The sequence below is a fragment of the Carcharhinus amblyrhynchos genome, chromosome 21 (assembly GCF_965287045.1).
Source record: "Carcharhinus amblyrhynchos chromosome 21, sCarAmb.v2.hapA, whole genome shotgun sequence".
In the NCBI taxonomy this organism is placed as follows: Eukaryota; Metazoa; Chordata; class Chondrichthyes; order Carcharhiniformes; family Carcharhinidae; genus Carcharhinus; species Carcharhinus amblyrhynchos.
This window is the reverse complement of record NC_137344.1, coordinates 33,846,631-33,872,901: the sequence shown is the minus strand read 5'-3', so window position 1 is coordinate 33,872,901 and position 26,271 is coordinate 33,846,631. Positions and strand designations below refer to the sequence as shown.

The following is a 26,271-nucleotide window of genomic DNA, read 5'->3' as shown; positions in this document are numbered from 1 at the left end:
GGTGAGAAGTGCTTCCAAGTCTCCGTCCTAAATATGTTAACCCTAGCAATCAGAATACCAAGGCTATTAACACCCCTGTGACTTCCCTCATTCTCCCATCTCCAAACTTTTTGCTCGAAGACTGACAATTGTGTCAAATTATGGACAATTCGTGCATCAGTAACTGGGTTGATGGCATCAAAATTCAGGTGAAACTTGACATTCAACTGAGGACCTTTATTCCATAAACCTGAAGTGAACTCAAATTCAGAGATCAGAAGCAGGAAAATAATTCTTAAAACACCTATCTATTGTAACGCTTTAAGAGATCTAATAATTGCCAGATGAATCGCAACTTCACCAGCAGTGATCGGATGTGTTAAGAGTTCTGATAAAGCTGACAAGAACACAAATTAGAGACCAATAAATGGGTACTGAACAATTTACAACTTCTAGTTAAATAAAGGCCAGAAATAAAAAAATTTCAGCTCATCTAGAGTTAATTACCTCATCACCACATACGCCGCCAGACTTGCTGAGTTTATCCAGCCTTTTCTGTTCTTAAGTAAAATAGACAGCTTGAAAAACTCAGCAGGTCTGATGTGATATATGTGGAGAGAAAAGAAGATTAAATATTCTGACTATGTATGAAATGGACTCAACATTAACTCTGTTTCTCTCTCCACAGATGCCACCAGATCTGCTGAGATTTTCCAGCAGTTTTGTTTGTTTCAGCTTTCCAGCATCTGCAGTATTTTACTTTAATTTAGCAGAAATTATACAAAGAAAAATACACACTCAACTTTAAGTATACCTGGATATTCTGCTGAAATTATAAAATATTTTTAGCGAATACAAACAAACAAAAACAGAATGAATTGATTTCTCTTAACCATGCATCAAATAAACACTTCTGTTCTGGAGAGGGGACTGGCAATATTCCAAGTAACTATTGGACTTTGAGGGGAAGATTAAAAACTGGTTTCTCGCAACTTAAACATTGCCTATCTGCTTAGCACAACTCCCCTCAGAGAGAACAGGTGGATCACTGATTTCCAACTTTTTCCATATAGGAAAGCTTTCAGTTGAAGGAACTTTTCACTTTAATTTGTGCAAATGTTAAGCATTTGAAACTTACATAAATCAGACCAGAGTAGTATCTATCCTTCAAATTGTGCAGGACGGAAGCCTCATTCAAGCAGGTTAACTCAGCCATGTCTTCCACCTTTGAGAACTTGGGTGGATTCATCTTCTGAATGTCATCCTTGTTGACTAGAGCCTTCTTGCCATTCTCCATCAGCTCCACCACAACCTCGTCACCTCTCTCCTCTCGTATGCTTGCGGCCTCAAAGCCATGGCGATCTGATGGCACCCAAACAAGTTTCTTAGCTGTCCAGTCAGCTTGAGTAGCAGGGTTGTAAACCAGAGCCCTATCCACAAAGAGATATCTCTCCGGATCTTCTTGGCCACTCCGCTGAGCCATCGGAATTCAAAAGTGGCCAACTTCACCTGCAGCAAATGCAAAACACATTAAAGTTAGCATCCATAAATTCTGCAATATTAAATTTTAATAGTCCCAAGGTCTGAGGGATGTGAGATTAATAAATAAAGGCCGGAGCCACAACTGCCTTGATTTCATAGTGGAATCAGGGAAGGCTGGCATAGTCATTGGACTATTAATCCAGAGACCCAGGTAAAATCTGTGCACCTGGGTTCATGGCAGATGGCAAAATTTGAATTCATAAATTTGGAATTAAAAGTCTAATAATAACCATGAAACCATTGTTTTAAAAACCCATCTAGTTCATTAATGTCCTTTAGGAATCTGCCATCCTTACCTGGTCTGGCCTATATGCGATGCCAGATCCACAACACTGTGGTTGACTCAAATGTCCTCTAAAATAGAGGGTAGTTAGAGACAGATGGGCAATAAATGCTAGCCCAGCCACTGATGCCCACATTCCATAAAGAAAAAACAAAATTCTATGAGCAAGTTCACCTCAAATGTCTGTAAAAACTTTTACTTTGGATAAGAAAATGTTGGATTTGTGACTCTGTCTAAAGATAAAACATTACTGACAATTTGGTTACGAAATCTTCTATATATTCTGTACTCACTATTGCGTGCATCACATTACTGGAAAATACACAAAGTAAAAATGGAAAAAGCCTTCTGACATTGAAACAATGGCAGTTACCATGTGATTAAGGAACTTGGGATTTTGATTTTAAAAATAAGGAAGGAACAATACAAGGGTGAGGAACTGGTGTAAATAAAAGCAAAAAAACACATTCCCTCAGTTCCTTTGAATGATGATTCAGTCAGTCATTCTTGATCAAAATTAAAAAGGGGCAGTGATGGTGCTGAGTTCAAGTTCATCATAGCATTGTCACAGGCCTGATTTTTTTTTAAAAAAGTCCAAGAAATGCATCCCTCCACTGCTCAGAATTACAGCTATCAACATAACTCCAGCATGAGTCATCACATTCAGGACAGGAGCAGCCAATAGATAGTTAGTAGCAAATACTTTCAGGTGATTAACATGGGGTAAGACAGCATTTCCCCCCATTCACTTGGAAATGGTTTAATAGATGAATAATTTAGATGACTACTGACACACAACTCAACAGAAATTGATATGCAACAGGAGAATCAGTTACATCAGATCAGTGGTAGCAGACATGAGTCACTGTGATCTTGGCTACAACAATCTGTTCAGGCAAGTGCACAGAATAGTCATATGGCCTGTTCACCTCCAGAGGCCTCCAACATGCTTTGCCAATACTTTGAACTGGTACTTAAATCAGGCAGGAAAGAAATCTGTATAGCGACAATTTTTAATCTTATTTTCTCAAAAGCAGAAAAATTTCTAAAGTGCCTAAAATAAAAAAGTAGCAGCCCTTTCACTATCCACTCCACCATCTCCTTTAGATTTGGTACCAGCAATAGACAAAATGGCCAGTTCTCCAGAATTGTGCCAACGCCACGCAAGATTATTCAACAGCAAGCCGCTCTGACTTTCCCCATCACAGATATTAAAGGGGTTAACATCTCATGCAACTACGAGCTTTTACAAAAGCTTGCTAAACCAGCAGTTTGGGTAAATGACAAGCTTAAAATACCTGTGACTAATCCCACTTACCCATTAACAGTTCTCTTTCTTTCAACATAACCATGTTATGACTTTAGCTACAGTTAACCTGACTAGAACAAAGGCTGTCTTGCGATTAGCTATATTGCATCAGCCCACATATGACCACAAAGATTGTGCATAAACTACATAAAGGGAGACTACCCAATTATTCAGTGTGCCTTTGCTACCTGACTCTCAGCACTGAGTGGAAGTTACTTGGGAAAGGCTTGCCAATGTAAGAATAAAGATGTTTGCCTTTGTATCAGGGACCGAAGAGTCTCGTGAAAAATGAACTTAACAACTGGCGCTGTAAAGCAGGGTTCCAACATGTACAGATGTCCTCGAAAGTAGACTGAATAAGCAAATATCTGGGTGGTGGTGACAAGGTCCTTGGTCTCTCTCAAGAAACTAAATAGTCAGTTGATCCCTCATCCCGAGTCCCTGTATTGACAGAACCCGGAGATAGCTTATGTCCTTGAACACCGACTATTCCTACACTGGGCAGCTCGAGTCTCCCAGTTGCCCTGGTGGTGAGAGTTCTCAGGTTTATTTGTTAAGACATTAGATGGTTAGAGTCCCCAGGTCTGTTCAGTGAAATGGTGGAGGGTTTGAGTCCACCCCCACCCTGTGTACCTGGAGGTTAGAGTCCCCGGGTTTTGGTATATTAAATCCGGGAGGTTCGAGTCCCAAGGTCAGTAGAATTTGAGGTTTGAGTTCTCAAGACGTAGTAAGGAGTGGGAATTAGGTGAAGTTGGAGACATGACGACTTGTGTCGATGGACAGGAAGTGCCCGTCTCAAACGTTAGACCCCACGCGAAGGTCAGGGTCCTGAAGTGGGCATAAAGGCAACAAGGCACTGAGGATCGTGAAGCACAAGTGGCCCAAAATCTCTTAACAATGGGTCAAATTTTGGACAAGTCAAGGGATGGGACCCCATTATATAAAAATGTGTCAGGAAAACCCAAAGGATGAGGAGCAACTTAGGATGCTTGGTCAGGGTGCTTAAACAAAAAAAAAAGGAAAATTAGTAATTAGGGGGAATTTGGGATACGGGTAAGTGTATTAAAGCAGAAGAGGCTATTCGGAAACCTAATACGGGAAGCAAATGGAAAGTTTTAATGTCGTCTTGGAGAAAGAAAGTCGATGAGTTAACCAAGAAATCAAAGCTGGAGAGCTGGGTGGATACTACACGTAGGAGGAGGATTAGTGAATGTGATGAAGCATGAGAAGGACAAAAGACTGATAGAGCAGAATAAGACAGGTTGGAAAGGGAGAAAAAAGGGCTAGAGCGACATGCCAAACAGAAAAACCGGAGGTACCTCCTGGTGTGTCTGGCGTGCCATTGTTGTTTGACACCAATGAACAACAACAGGAGGAGGACTGGAGAAGGCAACCTATCACTCCAGACAAACCTCCCCTCATCCGGGCTTAGACTTTCCCCTCTCTTCCCCTGACCTTACCATGTTTGTTGATGGCAGTTCCTCCCTCTCACCCTTGGGGACACCCCTTTCTGGCTATGATTGTGGACACTACTTCAACCGGCTACATTTGAACCTTCCATCTCCACGCAAAAGGCTGAACTATTTGCCCTCACCCACGCCTGCATCCTCGCTGCAAACAAATCCACAAACGTTTACATCAACTCCCGTTATGCTTTCGGGGTCACCCACGATTTTGGCCAATTACGGGCCAAAAGAGGTTCTCTTACCTCTTTGGGGACTCCCATCCAAAACTCATGTTCGCAATCTTCTCCAAGCCATCCTCCTCCCTAAACAACTGGTTATTATTAAATGTGCTGCCCACATTGCCAATGACTCAGCAGTGACCAGCGGTAATGCCAGGACTGACTGACTATGCTGCCAAAAAGGCTACAACCGCCTAAACAGTGCTCATGAATAAGCAGGTGATAAATCACTTGCCTTCTTCAAACACACTGGACATGCCAGATATAGTCACTATTCAGTGCTTAGAGGGAGGCGCCCCTGCTTCTGAGCACTATCTTTGGAAGACACGTGGATGTTCATATTCAGGGTCAAAAGGCCTCTGGGTCACTCCAGCAGGCCAAGTTTGAATTCTGGATGCATCACTGCCTTTGACTGTCTACACTCTGACACCCACCTTGGGAAGGATTACTTCCTTGGACCACAGATAGGAGACCTCGTGCTAAAGAACTGGGATCAATCCAAACCTGGGCCACAGGGGAAAGGATCTTTCCAAGTTCTCCTCCAGACTCCAACTGCAATCAAGGTTCAAGGACAACCTCGTTGGATACATCTGAGTGACTAAACAGTGGACATCAATATCTACTAATACATCGTGAGGATTATCTTCATCTTCAGCCTATTTTCCAGGCACCAGGACAACCAGATCAACAGAAAAGGAAGGCTGAAAGATGGATTGACTAATGGACAATTTCACTTTAACATCTTTTTGTATATGAGTTTGCTGTAAAGTTTAACGTAAGTGGATGTTGGGTCTGCTCACACATACCAAAGGGGAAATACCCTTGTTCCCTATTCCGCTCAAAGCCTGGGAAATGATAGAATGGATTTTGTATCAAAATGGAACTGATCACAGAAGAAAGGGAGCCCAGACCACGGGAGGAAGTTATCAGGTAGACATCAGTAGTGATGTCTCTACTATGAGGGAAAAGGGGTTACTTTATTGGTCTTTAAGAAACATTACTAGCCCAACTCTAATAGGTCAGGCTCTCCACCCCACTTCATTGTAAACAAAGGAGATCCATCAGCCTGATAAGAAACAGAACCAAATCCACTGGCTATAGCAACTGCATTCAGCAGACTAAATGTCACCTGTCCTCGTAGTAGTTTGACAAAACTAAGGCCTAAAGTCCATTGCCTGGCAGCCAACCAAACCTGGAGCACTGTGGGAGCTCCATTCAGTCTCGATCCAGTTCTACTGAGCAACATGGTAGCATACAATGGCACTTATTTTGTCTGTGGAGATAACGCCCATCCTTGGCTTCCCTGGGACTGGTCTGGATCTTGCTATCTAGCGTATGAGGCCCCCTATGTCCGACATTATGACGTCCTGCATCTCCACCCCAAGATACACCTGTTAAGATCTAAACGGGCCATCACCAAAGTGGAACGGTTTTGGATGATAGCCTTTCCTGCCAATGGGACAGCAAAGTCAGCTCAAGAGCTGATCAATATGGCATCAGCTCTTGAGATAATAGCTAATGATACTGCAGATGGATTAGAGGATGTGAGCACCACTATCTTTGAAATTTCAGCTGAAGTCGTAGCTTTATGAACACTGGCACTCAGAATTGAATGGCTTTAGATGACTTGTTGGTGGCTACTGGAGGCACCTGCGCCCTAATAGGCTCTGAGTGCTGTACATACGTTCCAGACTCCAACAATAATCAATGATTTAGCTGGGCATATTAAAAAGACAGCAGACTAAATTAGAACTGAGAGGCAGAATTTTAAGGACGACAATCCCCTTGGCTGGTGGCCCTTTGGTATCCTCTTTGGGGACTGGGGAAGAATAATAATGCGTGGGGAATCTTATTCTGGTGGTTTGCTTATTATTGTTCTTGCTACAATGTGTTTGTCAACGCCTGGCCTATAACAGAGCCCAAACTCTGAGGATGAGGGGAAAATCTCTGAGACGTACAAGATGATGAATGAGATGGATAGGATAGAGGTGAAGAGGCTCTTCCCGCTCAGAAAGGACAGCAGGACTAAAGGGCACAGCCTCAAGATAAGGTGGGGGGGGGGGGGGGGGGGGGTGTAGTTTAGAACGGAGTTGAGGAGGAACTTCTTCACTCAAAGGGTGGTGAATCTCTGGAATTCTCTGCCTGTTGAAGTGGTGGAGGCTGCCTCGCTAAATATATTTAAAGACGTGGGTAGATAGGTTTTTGACAGGCAAGGGGATTAGGGGTTACAGGCAGAAGGCGGGAAAGTGGAACTGAGCCACTTCAGATCAGCCGTGATCTTACTGAATGGCGGGGCAGGCTCGAAGGGCTAGATGGCCTACTCCTGCTCCTATTTCTTATGTTCTTATGTTCTAACTCCTCTCTTAAAAAAAGTTTAATTTATCATGAAACAATAGAGGGAATGAGATATTAAGTTAATATCTCATGCAACTATGAGCTTTTGCAAAAACCTGCTAAACCAGCAGTTTGGGTAAATGACAAGCTTAAGATACCTGTAACTAATCCCACTTAACCATATTACGACTTTAGATATGGTTAATCTGACCAGAACAAAGGGTGTCTTGTGATTAGCTATATTGCATCAGACTGCATATGACCATAAAGGATTGTAAAACTATATAAAGGGACTGTCCCATTATTCAGGACGCCTTTGCTACCTGACTCCCAGCATTGAGTGGAGGTGACATCGCAAAGGCTTGCCAGCTTGCATATGCAAAGAATAAAGAACTTTGAATCGGACAGTGGTTGGTATTTGCCTTTGTATCAAGGACGCAAGTTCGTTTTTCACAAAACTCTTGACACTTCAACCATAAATCTCATTTGAGAAGGTTCTTTTGAAAGTAGATGCACCTCTAGATTTCTCAAATGGTTTCATAGCAAAACCTGATTACTGTTAATATCCTTCAAAAACAGAAAAATGATGCATTAGGCCCAAACTAGCAAACCTGGAGCTATAATATGGCTGTAACATCAAGATTTGGTAACGTTGAGCAACGAGTTGAATTCATACAAATTTTCCCCACTCGTGGGAAAGATAATGGAATGTCTCTGCCCGTTTGAGCCAGGGAACCTTTTGCATGTGAAGCAAATGTGATAACCACTGCACTACAGAAACAGCTGACACACACACTGTTCTGGCTGAGAGATCAGGGTCAAGTTTGACAACACTTATGGCTCCAAAAATAAACTTAAGTTTAAGATGATCCATACCAATTATGAAATGAGCAAACACCCCACGTTGTTAATTGCACATCTCAAAAAGGTAGATGCTACATTCTACAACGTGGAATTGCTCTTTTAATTTTTACTTTATTCTTAAAGTTAGAAAGCCAAAGCTCCGTGCATTCCCCACAAGAAATATTCAAGATCTGAGCTGACAAGATAAGGCAGTGCACCCATCTCAAGCTGCATCTTAACCAAAAGACCAAATTGCTCTTTTAGTGGACAATACTCAAATAATTCCAGTTGCAACATTTAAAAGCAAAAATGTTGGAGACCTGAAAAGGCATGAAAAAAAAGTCAGCAGGTCTGGCAGCATCTACCAGGGACAGAAACAGTGAACATTTTACATCCAATGATTCTTTCAAAACTGGAATCTGTTTAACTGATTTTTGTTTTTATCCTGGAGTGTACTTAAGTCTGCAGCATTCAATATGAATTTTCCCACTTGACCAAGAGTACACTTGTATCCAAGATCAACTAACTACATAGTTAAATATTGAACTAGTATTAAAGTTAAAACATATGGGCCAATATTTTAACAGGTTTATTTGGTAGCACGAGCTATCAGAGTGCTGCCCTTCATAAATCTGATGGACTTTAACCTGGTGTTGTGATACTTCTCACTATGCCTACCCCAGTCCAACACCAGCATCTCCACACCAATATCCTAAACAGACCATTAGGAACAATGAGCTTTTCATCCAGTGTATAACAGGATGCATATACCAGTAATTAAAACAATTTTTTTTCCACTTTTACATAGAAATCTCCAGATTGTCTCGAAAAAAAGCAGTTTCTGCACTTTATTGCCTCCTATGTTAGAAGTGATTACACACTTGTACCCTTGAGTAAAAATCAAATGCATCTGTAGGTTATATTTGGAAAACTATTAATGCCTTGATTTTCTTAAGTGCATAATGCAAGAATGGCCTATCTCTCCCTTTTAAATCCAGTAACAGTTTTACTACAATAGCATTAAGGCAAAGTACTGCTCAAACCCACATTTGCACTGCAGTTAATACATTCGCGCTTCCAAGCTCAGCATCTTAATGCAGCAAAAGCTTCTGAAATTACAGTCTTGGAATACAATGATGCGCTTGCATTAGGAAATTCTTAGCTCATGTTCTCCTATCCTGGTTTTGTATCTTACCCTTCATCACGGAGAACAGATTCTTTAACTTCTGTGTCAAGAAAAATATTGACAAAAACTGGGCTAGTTGTTGAAGCCTCCTCAATTTTCCACAATGCTCTTTACATTTTGTCTAAACTTCCAGAGTCCTGTCCTTCATAAATCTACTTCATGAACAGTTTCAACCAATTGCTGGAATTGAAAGTTCAATTAACCTCAAAATGATTTATCTTCAGCACACCCAATGCTTTCTCAGCATCATGACTCTGCTCATTTCAGATTATGTCTACTGGCATGCACAGTAATGAATCCAACAGACATCAACAACAGGATAATGGAACAGGAATTCTGTAAAACTGCTCTCCCACTAATCAACTTATTAAGCAAAACATTCTGTGACTTATTCCTACCTCAAAAATACCCCACTTCCTTCTAGGAGGGAGTAAGCATTCAAAGGTAATTTTATCCAATGGCAAGATAATATTTTAGTCATAAATTTTGATGGCCCAAAGGGTTTTGGTACACACAATACAGAGAGTGCAGTTCTTTAACCCTGCTAGCCCCTGACACAAAAAAGGAGCAATTTACCATGGCCAATCAACCTACCCATGCATCTTTCAAGCATGGGAGTAAGCAAGTGCAAATCCACGCACACATGGGGAGAACGACAAACTCCACAAAAAGGGACCAGAGGCTGGACGTGAATCTGGACACCTGGTGCTAACCACTATGCCACCCATAAAGATCATTCTGCCCATTGAGTCTGCAACAATCCCACCCATGCCCTATCCCCATAACTCCATGTATTCCCTGGACACGAAAGGGACAGTTTAGAATGGCTGATCTACCTAACCTGCACATCTCTGCAAGGAAGGGAACTCATGCAGACATGAGGAGAACATGCACATTCCACAGTCACCCAAGAATAGAATTGAACTGGGGTCCCTGAGGCACAAGTGCTAACTACTGCCGCCATGCATTTAGATGCATTAACAGAGCTCCCACAGCTTAGCTGTCCAGTTACTTACAGAAAATCCTGTAGGTTATCCAGTTACCAACTACCTCCACCTCTCTTCCCCTCTGCCCCAACCTGCCCTGCCACCCCTGCATTAGCTTCTTCCCAACTTTCATCTGATCTTTCCCCAATTGTCACCAAGGGATGTAACTGGCAAGCAACTAAATCTCAATTCCACAAGTACTCCCAGTCAACTTTCGCATCGCAAATTTCCTTGCCCATATCAGTGCAAAAAGTTTATGGTAGCCATAACGTGGAGATACCGACTGTTGGACTGGGGTAAACACAATAAAGAAGTTTCACAACACCAGGTTAAAGTCCAACAGGTTTATTTGGTAGCAAAAGCCATAAGCTTTCACAGCACTGCTCCATCAGGTGAGTGGGATTTTATTCAAACAGGGCATATAAAGACAATCTCAATTTACAAAATAATGGCTGGAATGCAAGCCTTTACAGCTAATCAAGTCTTTCAAAAAAAGGGACAGACAGATGTGAGTGGAGAGAGAGGGTTAAGCACGGCGTATTGTCTCCACCTGGACAGTTAGTGAGATTTTGAAAGCCCAGGCAAGTTGTGGGGGTTACAGATAGTGAGACGTGAACCCAAGATCCCAGTTGAGGCCATCCTCATGTGTGCAGATGTCCCTCATAAGAGCAGGATATGGTGCTTGACCCATTGATCAACAGTTCTGACGTGCCACAGCAGAAAACCCGCACCAACCTCCTCAGAAGACAAAACATGGGATATGGCGGACAGACTACCCTTCATCGTCCAGTACTTCCCTGGAATGAAGAAGCTACAACATCTTCTCTGGAACCTTCAACATATCATTGCTAAAGACAAACATGTCACCAAGACCACCCCCACTCCTTGCCTTTAAACTGCACAACCTCAAAAAGACAATTGTCCACAGCAAACTACCCAGCCTTCAGGAGGAGTGGCCATAGCACCACACAACCCTGCCACAGCAACCGCTGCTAGATGTGCCAGATCAACAAGGATGCCATCATCTCACATGAAAACACCATCCACTAGGTACATACTCCTGCAACTCGGCCAATGTTGTCTACCTGATATGCTGCAGGAAAGGATACTGAGGCATAGTACATTAGGAGACCATGCAGACGCTACAACAACAGATGAATGAACACTGCTCGACAATCACCAGGCAAGACTGTTCTCTTCCTGTTGGGGAACACTTCAGTAACAGGCAGTCTCTGATCTTCAGGTAACCGTTCGCCAAGGCAGCCTTCACAACACATGACAATGCAGAGTCGCTGAGCAGAGACTGATAGGCAAGTTCCGCGCATGAGGACAGCCTCAACCAGGATCTTGGATTCATGTCACGCTCTGTGTAACACCACGACTTGCCTGGGCTTGCAGAAGCTCACTAATGGTCCTGACTGGAGGCAATACACCTGTCCTTAACCCTTTCTCCACTCATTGTCTGTACCTTTAAGACTTGATTAAATGTAAGATTCGCATTCCAATCATTATTTTGTAATTTGAGTTTGTGTCTTTATATGCCCTCTTTGTGAACTGAAGTCCCGCTCATCTGATGAAGGAGCAGCAAGCGCTCTGAAAGCTAGTGGCTTTGCTACCAAATAAATCTGTTGGACTTCTTACCGTGCAAAGTTTTGTCAGACTGTAAAAATCACCTTCCATCTTCGAGAAAGTGTCAACACAGCATCACTGGTAGAAGGGTGCAATTGCAGCATGGCAAGACTTAGCAGGCAACTTTCAATAAAATAAGGACTAAATGCTCTAGAAGAATGTATACACGTGCATGCACTGGTTCCGAGGCAATAAACTTCTAAAAGTTTGAAAATCTTCAACTTGAGCCATTCTCCGCATGAAACTTGGCATCACTCAGTATTCTGCACATCTTGTGAAAATCCACAAATCCCAAGTGGCCTTAATGAATTAATACAATAGGAATGCCACGTTTTAACTTTTTGAAAACATCTCCTAGGAATTTCAATGTTTACTTTGGACATTTCAAAAGCAGCTAGATGTCACTAATTAAGAAACAAATATTCAGAGGAAACCAAAGGAGAAAATGTCAGTTAACAAAGTTGTAGTTTAGAGTCAGTGTTGTCTGAGAAGTGACTACCCAGTCGAATTAGTTTTAAGCGCAAGGTTCCTGTAACATGCAAACAAAATATTAAGAGTTTAATAATATAGGCAGTTATGAAATACTACACAAAGTACAGAGGCAGAACTCCTGCAAATGGGAAACCCTGACATTCGTGTAGCACGCTCACTAACACTTCCATGTCCAGACCATTAAACTTGGGTAAGTTCTTCAGTTAGGAAGTGCTTTTGTTATTGTTTTTTGGTCTGCACATTAATAACCAAAAGGCTTAACAAGAGGTCATATCCTGTTAACAGCCTATTCATAAAGTGACAACAGCAATGTCCCAACTGATTTTAATGCATCTTCAAGTCTCAGTGATGCCTCGACTCCAAACAGTTGAAAATTTCTGTAGGGCACCTGAAGATGTCTTTACTTGGGATGATCAAGTACAATTTACTACCAAAACAAAGCTAACATATGCCATTTTAATTATGCTCAAGTGTTTACCATGCAAACACCTGCAATTTTTGTTTAAAAAAATACAAGTCTGTTTTGTGAACTTCGTGACAAATGAAATAATCCAGTCCTTTCAGTGAACTGCCTTCTCATTATCCCTAGAGCATCAACGGTCCTTTTATATCACTTACCAATGGAACAGCCAGCAATGTGAACACTATACACTATGGAGGTACAACCTGTCTGGAGTTTTAGGGAACTTCCAGGAATTTTCATGTTATGGCAATATAATCCAATATCCTGCTGCTTTTTATTATTTAACACTATTGGCACATGTTGTGCAATGAGCCATTCAACACCCCTGGGTCTCTTTCAAGTCCATTTCAGCAAGATCAGTTAGACACAGAAGATAAATGTCTTCCTATTTTTAATATTGCATTAACCTATATCCATCTTTAGCACATCCCCAAATGTTCCCTCTGCAAAGGCTCATCTTTGCAGATTGGTGCCATCTGTGACTTTAACTTTTAGTGATTTTGTTCCCAGGGGTTCCACCCCTCTAACCTGCTCTGCCATTAGATAAGATCATGGTTGATCTGACAGTGTTGAGGCCACCATCTTCCTGTCCACATCCTCTATCCTTAGACTCCCATGAAAAGCATCTACCTGACCCAGGCCACACTGCTCTCTGGAGGGCAAGATTTCAATAGGTTATCAATTCAAACCAATTCTCCTTTCTTTTTAGGACTGCATCCCCTAGTTTTAGTCTCTTTCATCCTAAGCATCCACCTTGCACCCCCTCAGGATCTTGTATGTTTCTATAAAATCACTTCTTGAACCTTTCAACTCCAATAGATACAGGACTAACATTTCCTCACAGGAAAGTCCACTCACCCATTCTTTTAAATGCTTCTAATACAGTGCCTTTTTAGACAAGGAGATTAAAACTATGCAGGCAGGAATTTGAATCCCTCCCTCAAGCCACATTTTCATCTTAGCCGTCCTGACGTTCCTACCGACTAGCACGTGGCACTGATACAAATCCTGAGGTCCTATTTAGTTCAGATAGGCAGCATGGTCAGTGTAGGCTTGGAGGGCAAAAGGGCCTGTTCTTGTGCTGTTATTTTCTTTGTTCTCTAGACATCCTCTTCACTAATGCATTGTATAAAGAATATTTTGCTACAGTTTTACATTCCATTGCCGTTGCAATGAGCAATATTCCATTTGCCCTCCTAATCACTTGCTGTACCTGCACACAAACTTGTGATTCATGTATTAGGCTACCTATATCCCTCTGAACACTGAGTTTTGCAGTCTCTCTCCATTTTGCTACAGTTTTACAGTACAGTGAAGAGCACATCTAGAGAAGAAAATTACAGCACAAGAACAGGCCCTTCATCCCTCAATTCTTCCTGCCAAAGTTGACAAGTTCACATTTTCCCACATTAGACAGAATTTTGGCAGATACAGTACACTCATTTAACCTATAATCACTTTGTCGATGCCTTAGCTGAGCATTGGAGCTCCGTTGAAGGGTCATCTAGACTGTAAACGCTGGCTCTATTCTCTCCCCCAAAGAGATTTTTCAGCATTGAGTTTGTTTCAGATTCCAATATTTGGCTTTTATCACATCAGGAGTACCAAGAATAGTTTTTGTCTCCTTGCCTAAAAATGACAATTACATTAGAAGCAGTTCAGAGGAAGATTCCGCATAAGATTCTCAGGATGAAGGAGTTCTCTCATGAGACGGTTGGACAAGCTGGGCTTGCATCCATCAGATTTTAGATGAGAGATGATCTTTTTAAAAACACAAAATTCCAAGAGGACCTAACAGGATATTCCCCCTCATGGGAGGGGCCAGAAAAGAGGACAGTTTTAAACTAAGGAAACTTTAAGAGGGGGATTAGGAAATCTCCGAGGGCCAAGTGTATGGAACATCATTCTCCAAGAGTATAGTAAAAGCAGGGTCATTGAATACTTTTAAAGGTAGAGGTAGATTGATTCTTCACTAATAAAGGAATCAAAGGGCTGAAGTAGACAAGATAGGAGCATTGAGGTCACATCAGGTCAGCCCTGATCTTACTGAAGAGATTCAAGGGACCGAATGCCCTACTACTGCTCCTAATTCACATGTCTGTACGTCAAAGTAATTGTGAATGACACTGAGCATTGCAACAGCCAATAAAACAGCCACACTCCTGATTATGACAGGACTCTAGTTAATAGACAGCTTTCCCATTGACACATTCCTCCACCAACACTGCCCATCTGAGCCCCAACTCTCCCCTCAACACCAAGAAATTAAAATGGATGCTACTTTGTGTTAAGAGCATCTACACTCACTGTTTTGAGAAGATGCAAGTGGAGATCATCATCAATTGTGGGCACAAGGCAGCTACTAGCAAAACAAAAAATCACATGGCAACTTCAAATGCAATTCGCTAGCCAAACTTCTCCTACAACTAGATACTTGCAGCCTGTAATCAAGCTACTAATTTATGTCTAAGACTGATCTCTAATACCCACTGATCAAATATTGCATGTGTCACTCATTTCCTAAAGGAAATGTTACAGTACTCAAATTTCCCTCATCTCAATAAATTAGCTAGATCATTTGCTTTATTAGTTGATGTCCTAAAATGTGCACACAATAACTAAACACAAGTGTTTATGCCCTCCCTGTTGTGGATAAAAGAAAACTGACCCTTGTTTCCACTTCATTTATTGTTACAGTATTGGAATATCTGGCATTATGTTCTCTTTGCATCTCCAGTCTATTTATTGATTCACTTCTACATAACTTTATACTTGGTCCAATGGTAATGCAAGCTTCAAGTATTTTTTCGTTAAAATTCTAGCATTTCAAAGCATTTTTGCTTTGTTGCTATTGCAATTAGAATGGCCTATGTTTTTGAACAACATTCATTAATGCAACCCAGATGTTGTTGCAGAGAGTTCAACATCAATCCTGAAGCTGTATACTGGGGAATGGTTATGTGGCTGTTTGAAACTTTCACTGGGACTTGGAAAATATGGCAAAAACCAAGTCAGTTCAAATATCAAGAGCTTTCGGTTATCACAAATACTTGTGCTACCCAGCTAACACTTCAAAACAAAGCCATCAGGGAAGTCACTGGGAACGTAACAAACTCAAATACTAAAGCCAGTTCCAAAGAACAGATGTAAAGCAACTGAATAGAAAGGCCATAAAGTCAAGTCCCACTGCATCCAAGATCAGTGAAACAAAATTGAGAGGCATGTTATGAATGTTAGACTTTATAATTAGGTGGCTGTTTTAAACTGTCCTCTCATTGAAGGAGTAGCTTGGCAAAGGGATGTGACCTCCAATAAAACCTGGTAGGGGACAAGCCCACGTGATCTGCTTGTTATGGAGACAGCAGCAGAAATAAAAAAATTTAAAGCAAGGTGCAAGTTTTAACAGCTGACAGCTTCAGGGGATAGGCAGTAAGTGCTGGCTTTTTTACCCAGTGATGCCACATCCTGTGAAATCACTTTAAAGAACTGGTTTTGCTGTGCCCAGACGTTGAGATAGAACCACAGAGGATACAGCACAGAAAGAGGCCATTTGGCCCATCTTTTCCACATCAGCCCAAGGACACAGAGGTAGCTATACTAATCCCACCCTCCTGCAAAAGGGTCATTACTTACAGCGCTTAAGATGCAGATCCAGGTATTTTTAAAATTAGTTTAGGGTCTCTGCCAATAAAGGCAAGCATTCCACATGTCTACTTGAACTGCTGCCTTTAAAGGAGGAGTACCTGTTCGTCAAGATCTCTCACTTCATTGACCCCTCTTACTACATTTCCATTTATCATACATTCTCTATAACAGTTTGACTTCCCTAGAGGAATGAGAGGTAATGCCTTTATGTTAAAGTCCATCTGCCACTTTACTGCCCACTCCATCAATATTGTTTGGGAGTTTATAGCTATGCTCTACACTATCCACTATTTGGCCAATCTGTAAATTTCCCAATTGTGACCATGTTCACATCCAGATTATTTAATATAACAAACAATAAAGAAGCCCAAAACCAAGCACTGAAACACCACTTGAAACGAAAATTTTCATTTGCAAGGGCATCCAATGACCATTACCTTTTGTTTCCTATTACTTATCCAACCTTTTATCCAGTTTGCTACATTATCCTGTATCCTCTGGGCTTTTATGTTTTTGACCAATTGATTTGGTAAGTCATGTGTTAGTATACAGTAAAAGTATTGTTTCTTGTGCAATATACAGAGCATACTGTAACTAGGAAGAAAAGGACAGGGTGCAAAACGTGTCATAGCTAAGGTGTAGAGAAAGATCAACTTAATGAGGTAGGTCCATTCAAAAGTCTGATGGCAGCAGGAAGCTGTCCATGAGTTGGTTGATACACGTCCTCAGACTTTTGTATCTTTTTCCTCAATGGAAGAGTATGTCTGGAGTGTGCAGGGTCCTTAATTACGCTGGCTGCTTTTCCCAAGACAACAGGAAGTGTAGTTAGTGTCAATGGATGGGAGGCTGGTCTGAGTAATTGACTGAGCTTCGTTCAAATCTTTTGCAATTTCTTGTGGTCTTGGTCAGAGGATACTTTCTATGGTGCGTCTGTAAAATGTTGGACAGTTTGAGCAGATATGCTAAATTTTCTTAGCTTAAAGAGAGGCATGGTGGGCTTTCTTAACTACAGTGTCAGCATGGAGGGAGCTGTCCAGGTTGTTGGTGACCCGGACACCTAAAAAAACTTGACGATTGACAATTTCTACTTTATCCCCATTGATGTGGGCAAGGGCATATCCTCCACTATGCTCCCTGAAGTTGATGACCATCTCCATTTTGTTGAATTGAGGGAGAGATTGTCATTGCATCAGATTTTCTCTCTCTCTTGGACTGTCTTGTCATTGTCTGAGATCCAACCCACTACAGTGGTATCAGCAAACTTGAAAACAGATTTGGGAGGGGAATTTGGCTACACAGTCATAGGTGTATGAGTATAAAAGGAGCTGAGGACATCCTTGTGAGGTGCTGGTGTTGAGGATGCTTGTGGAGGTGTTGTTGCCTTACTGATTGTAGTCAGTAGGTTCAGATTCTGCCAGGGGAAGAAACTGAGCCCCAGGCCACAGAGTTTGATAGGAATAATGGTGTTGAAGTCTGAACTGTAGTTGATAAGTAGGAATCTAACATAGGTGTTCCAGGGTTGAGCGCAAGGCCAGGGAGATGGTGTCTGCAGTGAACCGGATGCAGTCAGTGAACTGTAATGGATCCAGGCAATCTAGAAGGCTGGAATGATTCATGCCATGACTAACCTTTTGAAACACTTCACAAATGATGGAAGTCAGAGCCATCAGACAATAGTAATTAAGGCATGCTGCTTGGCTTTTCTTTGGTACCAGGATGAAGGTCATCTTGAAGCTTATAGGCACCTCAGACTGTTGTAGAGAGTTTGAAGATGTCTGTGAATACCCCCACCAGCTGGCCCATGCAGGATCTGAACACACATCCAGGTACCATAGCCACTTTCCATGGGTTGACCTTCGAGAAGGCTGCTCTGACATCCGCAATGATGACCTTGGCTACAGGTTCACCCGAGGCTTCCAGCATGGAGGGTGTGCGCTGACTGACCCCTTGCTCAAAACAGGCATAGAGTGCATTGAGCTCATCAGGGAGAGGTGTGTTCGTGCCGGTGATTTTACATGCCTTCATCTTGTGGGACTGTGTCAAATGCCTTGCTAAAACTTATGTACACAACATCCACTGCACTACCTTCAACTCTTCTTGTCACTTCCTCAAAGGACTTCAATCAAATTTAAGGGGCAAAACCTCCTTTTAACAACTCCACAGTAACCACTCCTGATTAGTCATGATGTAGAGATGCCTGCGTTGGACTGGGGAAACACGGTAAGAAGTCTCACAATACCAGGTTAGAATCCAACCAGTTTATTTGATAGTAATCTCTCAAGCTTTCAGAAACGGTGTTCCTTCAACAGGTGTATGGAAGGCTCTGATCAGAGAAAGGCATATAAAGTCACACACAGTTTACAGGATACTGTTTAGAATGCAAGTATTTACAGCTAACCTGCTACTCAGGTCTTAAAGATGCAGCCAACATGAGTGAAGATAGCATTAGCATAGGTTAAAGAGATGTATATTGTCTCCAGACAGAACAGCAAGTGAGATTTTACAAGCCCAGGCAAGTCACAGGGGTTACAAATAGTGCGACATTAACCCAAGATCCCGGTTGAGCCCATGCTCACGTGCACAACTTGGCTATCAGTCTCTGCTCAGCGACTCTGCGCTGTTGTGTGCTGTGAAGGCCGCCTCGGAGAATGCTTACCTGAAGATCAGAGACCGAATGCCCGTGACCACTGAAGTGTTCGCCAACAGGAAGGGAACAGTCTTGTCTGGTGATTGTCAAGCGATGTTCATTCATCTGTTGTCATAGCATCTGCATAGTCTCCCCATGCTTCAGGAGTTCCTTTCCTGCAGCGTATTAGGTAGACAATGTTGACTGAGTTGCAAGAGTATGCACCGTGTACCTGGTGTTCTCACATGAGATGATGTCATCCATGTCAATGATCCAGCATGTCTTGCAGAAGTTGCTGTGGCAGGGTTGTGTGGTGTTGTGGTCACTGTTCACTGTCGTGAAGTCCAAGGCGGCCTTCACAACAGCGCAGAGTCGCTGAGCAGAGACTGATAGCCAAGTTCTGCACATGAGCACGGTCTCAACCGGGATCTTGGGTTCATGTCACACTATTTGTAAACCCTGTGACTTGCCTGGGCTTGTAAAATCTCACTTCCTGTCCTGCCTGGTGACAATATGCATCTCTTTAACCTATGCTAATGCTATCTCCACTCACATTGTTGGCACCTTTAAGATTTGAATGGCAGGTTAGCTGTAAAGACTCGCATTCTAATCCGTATTCTGTAAACTGTGTGAGACTTTATATGCCCTTCTCTGATCAGAACCTTCCACGCACCTGACAAAGGAACACTGTTTCCAAAAGCTTGGGAGATTACTATCAAATAAACTGGTTGGACTTTAACCTGGTGTTGAGAGACTTCTTACAGTCCATTCCTGATTAGTCCATGCTTTTCTACCTGACAGGGTTGATTTCACTAATTTGCCCAATGACAAGACTAACTGGACCATAAATTGTTTGGCATTTTTGATCTTTAACTGTGGGACTGTGTTTGCATTTCTCAATTCCTCCAATACCTCCCCTGTATTTAGGGATAGATTTGGGAAGACAACTCCTAGCTGCTACTGCAATGCCAAGCAGAAGAAAAGGATTTTTTTGGGATTAACCAAACAGAATATTGGTGAGGATGGATTCTCAGTCTGAAAAGTGTGAAGAGTTGCCAGAGGGTGCCTGCCTAGTGAAAGCCTATTCAATTCTACTCATAAAACTGAGTGCAGGGGCTTTGAGAAAAAGGACATCAAGATTCACTTGGATGGGGCAGGAAGAATCTAACTTTTAACAGGATCCAAGGTGCCTGGAATTTTAAACATAAATGGATGTGATTCTCCGATTTCATCCATACTCGCCATGCTGCCAGTGAAAATGGAGAACTTGGCACTCAGCCAAAACTCCGTTCACTGTAATGGCAACTATGGACAAGATTGGAGGTTGTTGGTAAATACATTTCTGCTGAGTGTGATGTACTGAAAAAAAAAAGTAGTGAGTTTAGGTTGGCTTAATAAGGAATACTTTTTTCTGTAGTTAAGCATTTTGCCGTAATAGTCCAAGCAATGTGTAATTAGAGCTGATTTTAGTTTATTTGTCACAATAAATGTCAATTTGGTCACTGAGGAATTGATATATCTAGGGATGACTATACATTTTTTTATTTGTTATTTTAGATTAGAGCAAACATGGGAAATCATAACAGGAGGAAAGGGGAAAACAGAATAAGAAAATAAGTGTTCCAAATCTATCACATTGATGAACTATAGGTTCAGATAATGTGAACTATCAATGTGATAGATTTGGAACACTTACTTTCTTATTCTGTTTTCCCCTTTCCTCCTGTTATGATGATTTCCCATGTTTGCACTGATCTAGTTCACATTGGTGAACTATAATTTTAAATAGAGTTGAACAAAATACAATTAGCTTAATTGCACTTTTATGGCTACATGCCTTTAGTTTAATCAAGTTAGATAAAAGAGAATAGACTGTAAAAATGTAAACCTATGGTTTTTAAACCATGTTTTAAAAAAGCCCACAGGACAACTCTTGAAAAATTAGCAGCTGAATGATTCATTTTTATCCTCCCCTGACCCAGACTGTTAGAGTACATGAACCAGACAGCATAAAGCATGTGGGCACATCCATTCAATACACTTAAAAATAACTCCAAAATATGCAAAATTGCAAACATTTGAACATAATCTTTATAAATAGAAGGATGGGATCTATTACAATGACAGCCTTTATGAAGCATTCCTATGGTGTTCAACATTCAAAAACGGAAAGATCTGCTTCAACATTCATACTGCCTATTGGCAAATAAGCAAGATCATGGTGGGAAGAAAGTGACAGTTTGCAACATTTTACTCTCGTTGAAAAGATGAGATTAATTTTGCAGCTGCCTAAAAATCATAAACGAATTGGGATTTGACGTGAAAAGCCTCACTGAACGATTCTCAAAAAGCTAGATGACCACAGCATTGATGCAAGGAACAGATTAGTTTGTTTGTCAGATTGATACCACGTTTATAAATAGACAGTGATCAACAAGGTCTTTGACTAAATGGCACAAAGTGTTCAAACATACAAAGTCACCGGTGACCTTATCTGGTGTGATACCTGTATATGGTAGGGTGCGAGAGAGGGGAAAACGGTAAAGCTGTTAAGTCATGTTCATATATATTGGACAATGACTTGAGCAAAAAAAAACGTGGTCTCCTCTCTCCGCATACAAATCACAAGTTTGCCAGAGTTTAAAATGGGAAGAATGACCATCTATTTACCCTTCAGAACTGAAGCCCTGTGGTATCGAAGTGCAAAAAAGTGTAAAAAAAAAGCCCCCAATGTTGTCAGTGTGAATAACAGGAGACAGGAATGCTCCTCCACACAGATACCGAGCAACTCCCACCCAGCCACTCCAAAAACGCGCCTTACTTGCTGCAGTCTCTCCAGCCCGGAGAGAGCCCCCCCTCACTGAATAAAATTCAACTTCAGAAAATTACACCGGAGTGGGGGGAAATATAAATAAAATGAGCCAAAAAAAAGTTTGAAATAAAAATCCAGAAAACACAAAAATCTAAAAAAAAAAGCACCCTGAAAAAGAAAAAAATTGTGACAAAAACAAAAAGGTCCGTTTTTCCCTCCTTCCCAAAGAAACTCAGTTCCAGCTAAACTCTTGTCAGAAATTAGCGGCTGAGCTGAGTGCAATAATTCAATGACCTCACCCAAGCGGCTGAGCCAAGCTCAGGAATTCCTCAGATAACGGGAACAATGTTACACGTTTCAGTTGAGGAGACATTGGGAAAAGAGACAGCCTTCGGATACAATGTGAGCGAGAACTCAAAAATCCCTTACCTCTGGCTGGAAACAAAGTATCTCTGCAAAGCTGGGGAGAAAGCTTCCTCCAGGGGAATCTAGGGGGGAAAAAAAATTCCACCTTCAGCAACGTCCCAAACAATCACCCTCCTTTTCTTTCCCTCCTCGAAGCTGATTTTTTTTCTCTCTCACCCCCTACCTTCGCTTTGAACGCACAAACTCCCTAATGCAAAGGGAGGGACGCGTACGCCACCTCAAGCTCTCCCACTGCCGAACCCACCCTCTCCCTGCACTGGTTGGAGCCTCATTCATAAGGAGCTCCCCACCGTCCTCTCTCCAATTGGCCAGTCTCCTTGTCAATCTGCAAGGATCGGGAGGGTCTTCCGCTGAGAGTTGCCCCCTCCTCCCAATTCCCATTGGCCCCCCCGGGCGGTCAATCATCTAATCTCCAGGGCGATTTTAGACGCTGCTGAAATTCAGATTGGCTGGTTCCCTGATTAACGATGTGGATATGCCGGCGTTGGACTGGGGTAAGCACAGTAAAAAGTCTGACTACACCAGGTTTAAGTCCAACCGATTTATTTGATAGTAAACTCACTAGCTTTCGGGGTTTCCCTCTTCTTCAGGTGAATGGAGCGTTCTGGCCTCAGACAGAGCATATAAAGCACAGACAGTTTACAGATTACTGATTAGAATGTGAATCTTTACACCTAACCTGCTGTTCAAGTCTTAAAGTGGCCGACAATGTGAGTGGAAGGAGCACTGATCACAGGTTAAAGAGATGTGTATTGTCTCCAGACAGTACAGTGAGTGAGGTTTTGCAAACCCAGGCAAGTCACGGGGGTTACAGATAGTGCGACCCCCGTGACTTGCCTGTTGATCCTGTTGAGACCGTCCTCATGTGTGCGGAACTTGGCTATCAGCCTCTGCTCAGCGACTCTGCGCTGTCGTGTGTCGTGAAGGCCGCCTTGGAGAATGCTTACCCGAAGGTCAGAGGCCGAATGGAACTGTGCACTTCAATACCACAGACTATCTCTAACCCCCATGACTTGCCTGGATTTGCAAAACCTCACTTACTCTACTGTCTGGAGACAATACACATCTTTTTAACCTGTGATCAGTGCTCCTTCCACTCACATTGTTGGCCACTTTAAGACTTGAACAGCAGGTTAGGTGTAAAGATTTGCATTCTAATCAGTAATCTGTAAACTGTCTGTGCTTTATATGCTCTGCCTGAGGCCAGAACTCTCCATTCACCTGACGAAGGGACAAACCCCGAAAGCTTGTGAGTTTTCTATCAAATAAATCGGTTGGACTTAAACCTGGTGTTGTCAGACTTTTTACTGTGTTTCCGTGATTAACCACAGCCTTTTCCCCGAAACTTCCGCTGCTGAGAGAGAGGGGAGACAAGTTGTGTGTATGTGTGTGTGTGTGAGAGAGAGAGAGGAGGGGAGACTGGTCATAGGTGTGTGTGTGTGTCAGAGGGAGACGGGGGGAGCCAGGCTGTGTGTGAGACAGAGAGGGGGAGCTAGGCTATGTGTGTGTCTGTGTGTGTGAGTGAGAGTGTGTGTGAGACAGTGTTTAAAGTTTATTAGTGTCACAAGTAGCTTTACATTAACACTGCAATGAAGTTACTGTGAAGATGTCCTAATCGCCACAATCCAGCACCTGTTCGGGTACACTGACAGAATTTAGCATAACCAATGCACCTAACCAGCACGTCTTTCGACTGTTGGTGGCACCCAGAAGAAATCCAAGCAGACACGGGGAGAATGTGTAAACTGCACACAGACAGTGACCCAAGCGGGGAATCGAACCTGGGTCCCTGATGCTGCGAGACCACTGTGCCATCATGCTGCCATAGAAAGGAATATTTCGCCTTGTGTTATTTTGCATAGATCACTTGAAAGGGAGAAAGGCTCTGCTCGGTATTTGAACCCAGGGTCTCCTGTTTAACAACAGGCACTTTAAATCACCCAAGCCACAGAACCTGAGAGAAAGAGGGGAGCCAGGCTGTATGTAAGAAAGAGAAAGGAGGAGGAAGACAGGCTGTGTGTGAGAGAGAGATGATGGAGATGCTGGTATTGGATTGGGGTGGGCACAGTAAGAGATCTCACAACACCAGCTTAAAGTCCAACAGGTTTATTTGGAATCACAAGCTTTAGGAGTGCTGCTCCTTCATCAGCTGAGTCAGGACTCACCTGATGAAGGAGCACACTCCAAAAGCTTGTGATTCCAAATCAACCTGTTGGACTTTAACCTTGTGTTGTGAGACTTCTTACTGTACGAGAAAGAGGGAGGGGAGACAGGCCGTGTGTGTGTGTGTGTGTGTGAGAGAGAGAAAGAGAGGGGAGACAAGGTGTGCGTGTGAGAGAGGGGAGATAAGGTGTGTGTGCAAGGAGGGAGATGAGGTGTGTGTGTGAGAGAGGGGAGACAAGGTATGTCTGTGAGAGGGGAGAGATGAGGAACCAGGCTCTGTGTGTGAGGAAGAGAGAGGGAGGGGAGACAGTCTGTGTGTGGGGGAGAGAGAGGGGAGACAGGCTGTGTGCGCGTGTATATGTGAGAGAGAGAGGGAGAGGGGAGACAGGTGTGTGTGTGAGAGAGAGGGAGGGGAGACAAGTGTGTGTGTGAGAGAGAGGGAGGGGAGACAGGTGTGTGTGTGAGAGAGAGGGAGGGGAGACAGGCTGTGTGTGTGTGAGAGAGGGAGGGGAGACAGGCTGTGTGTGTGAGAGAGAGGGAGGGGAGACAGGCTGTGTGTGTGAGAGAGAGGGAGGGGAGACAGGCTGTGTGTGTGAGAGAGAGGGAGGGGAGACAGGTGTGTGTGTGAGAGAGGGAGGGAGGGGAGACAGGTGTGTGTGTGTGAGAGAGAGAGAGGGAGGGGAGACAGGTGTGTAGGTGAGAGAGAGAGGGAGGGGAGACGGGCTGTGTGTGTGAGAGAGAGAGGGAGGGGAGACAGGCTGTGTGTGTGAGAGGGAGGGGAGACAGGCTGTGTGTGTGAGAGAGAGGGAGGGGAGACAGGCTGTGTGTGTGAGAGAGAGGGAGGGGAGACAGGCTGTGTGTGTGAGAGAGAGGGAGGGGAGACAGGCTGTGTGTGTGTGAGAGGTGGGGAGACAGGCTGTGTGTGTGTGAGAGAGAGAGGGAGGGGAGACAGGCTGTGTGTGTGAGAGAGAGAGGGAGGGGAGACAGGCTGTGTGTGAGAGAGAGAGGGAGGGGAGACAGGCTGTGTGTGAGAGAGAGAGAGGGAGCGGAGACGGGCAGTGGGGACTGAGAATGGGCAAGGACGCACAGGAGCAGCATATTGGAATATATTGAGTGCACCCTCCCCCCCCCCCCCACCACCTTCTCCATGTCTGATTCAAACAATGTGGAAAATGCCCATTTCCCAACCCCGCAGCAGCTGCTGTTGTCTCCGAGATCGTGGAGAAAGGGATTTGAGGAACAATGTCCAGCTTTGGGATGATCTCATGTTGGGATAGTGCAGAGAGCCCGGGCTTTGCAGCGCTGTCAAAGCGGCAGAACAAACAGGCTCTGAACTGTGATTGTCTCTTTCAACGGCATCACACCAAAAGCTGCGAAATAGCAGCAAGGAAAACCCAATCCTGCGATTGGAGGGAATAAAAACCTGTCTTTTCGATGAATAGGGCGCTTACTGTGAAGATTGCACTGTGAGAACTTGCAACATATTCTAAATAACTTTAACATCGATTGGTGATTAAATTAACATTTTATGTTGCGAAAATGTGATTGGCTGTATCTAAATATTCCAACTGTTTACTGTCTTAAACTAATCAGTATGAATAATTCTCTGTATTTGTAATATCACCGAAGACATCTGAAGATCACTTTTTTGACTAATATGTGTGTGGCTTGCTTTCTTATATTTCTTTTCAGTCAAAAAATAGAACTTCCCGACTCATTCATCAAGTCATTTCGCTGCATGCCCCAGTAAAGTCCTGCTATTTTAACTGGCGCTCCTTTACCTTATCATTAACATCCCACATCTGGTTTCATTGACTTGGGCTGGGAGACTGTGAGAGGCCATTCATTTGACCATATAAGGCAAAATGA

The 26,271-nt window shown here is 42.9% G+C and overlaps 1 protein-coding gene across 5 annotated transcripts in view; it reads right to left on the bottom strand.

Moving 5' to 3' along the window:
* The window catches only part of LOC145356351 (myosin-10), a 164,250-nt gene extending 141,771 nt beyond the window's left edge, over positions 1 to 22,479 (bottom strand). For 4 of the 5 annotated variants that reach the window (XM_080209000.1, XM_080208999.1, XM_080209001.1 and 1 more), the window contains exons 1-2: positions 22,243 to 22,389; positions 1,118 to 1,488 (exon numbers count right to left, since the gene is read on the bottom strand). In XM_080209000.1, the coding sequence (XP_080065126.1) occupies positions 1,118 to 1,462 (345 nt within the window). In that variant the 5' untranslated portion in view covers positions 1,463 to 1,488; positions 22,243 to 22,389. The other variant, XM_080208998.1, reaches the window with a different exon arrangement.
* Between the last annotated feature and the right edge of the window lie 3,792 nt (positions 22,480 to 26,271).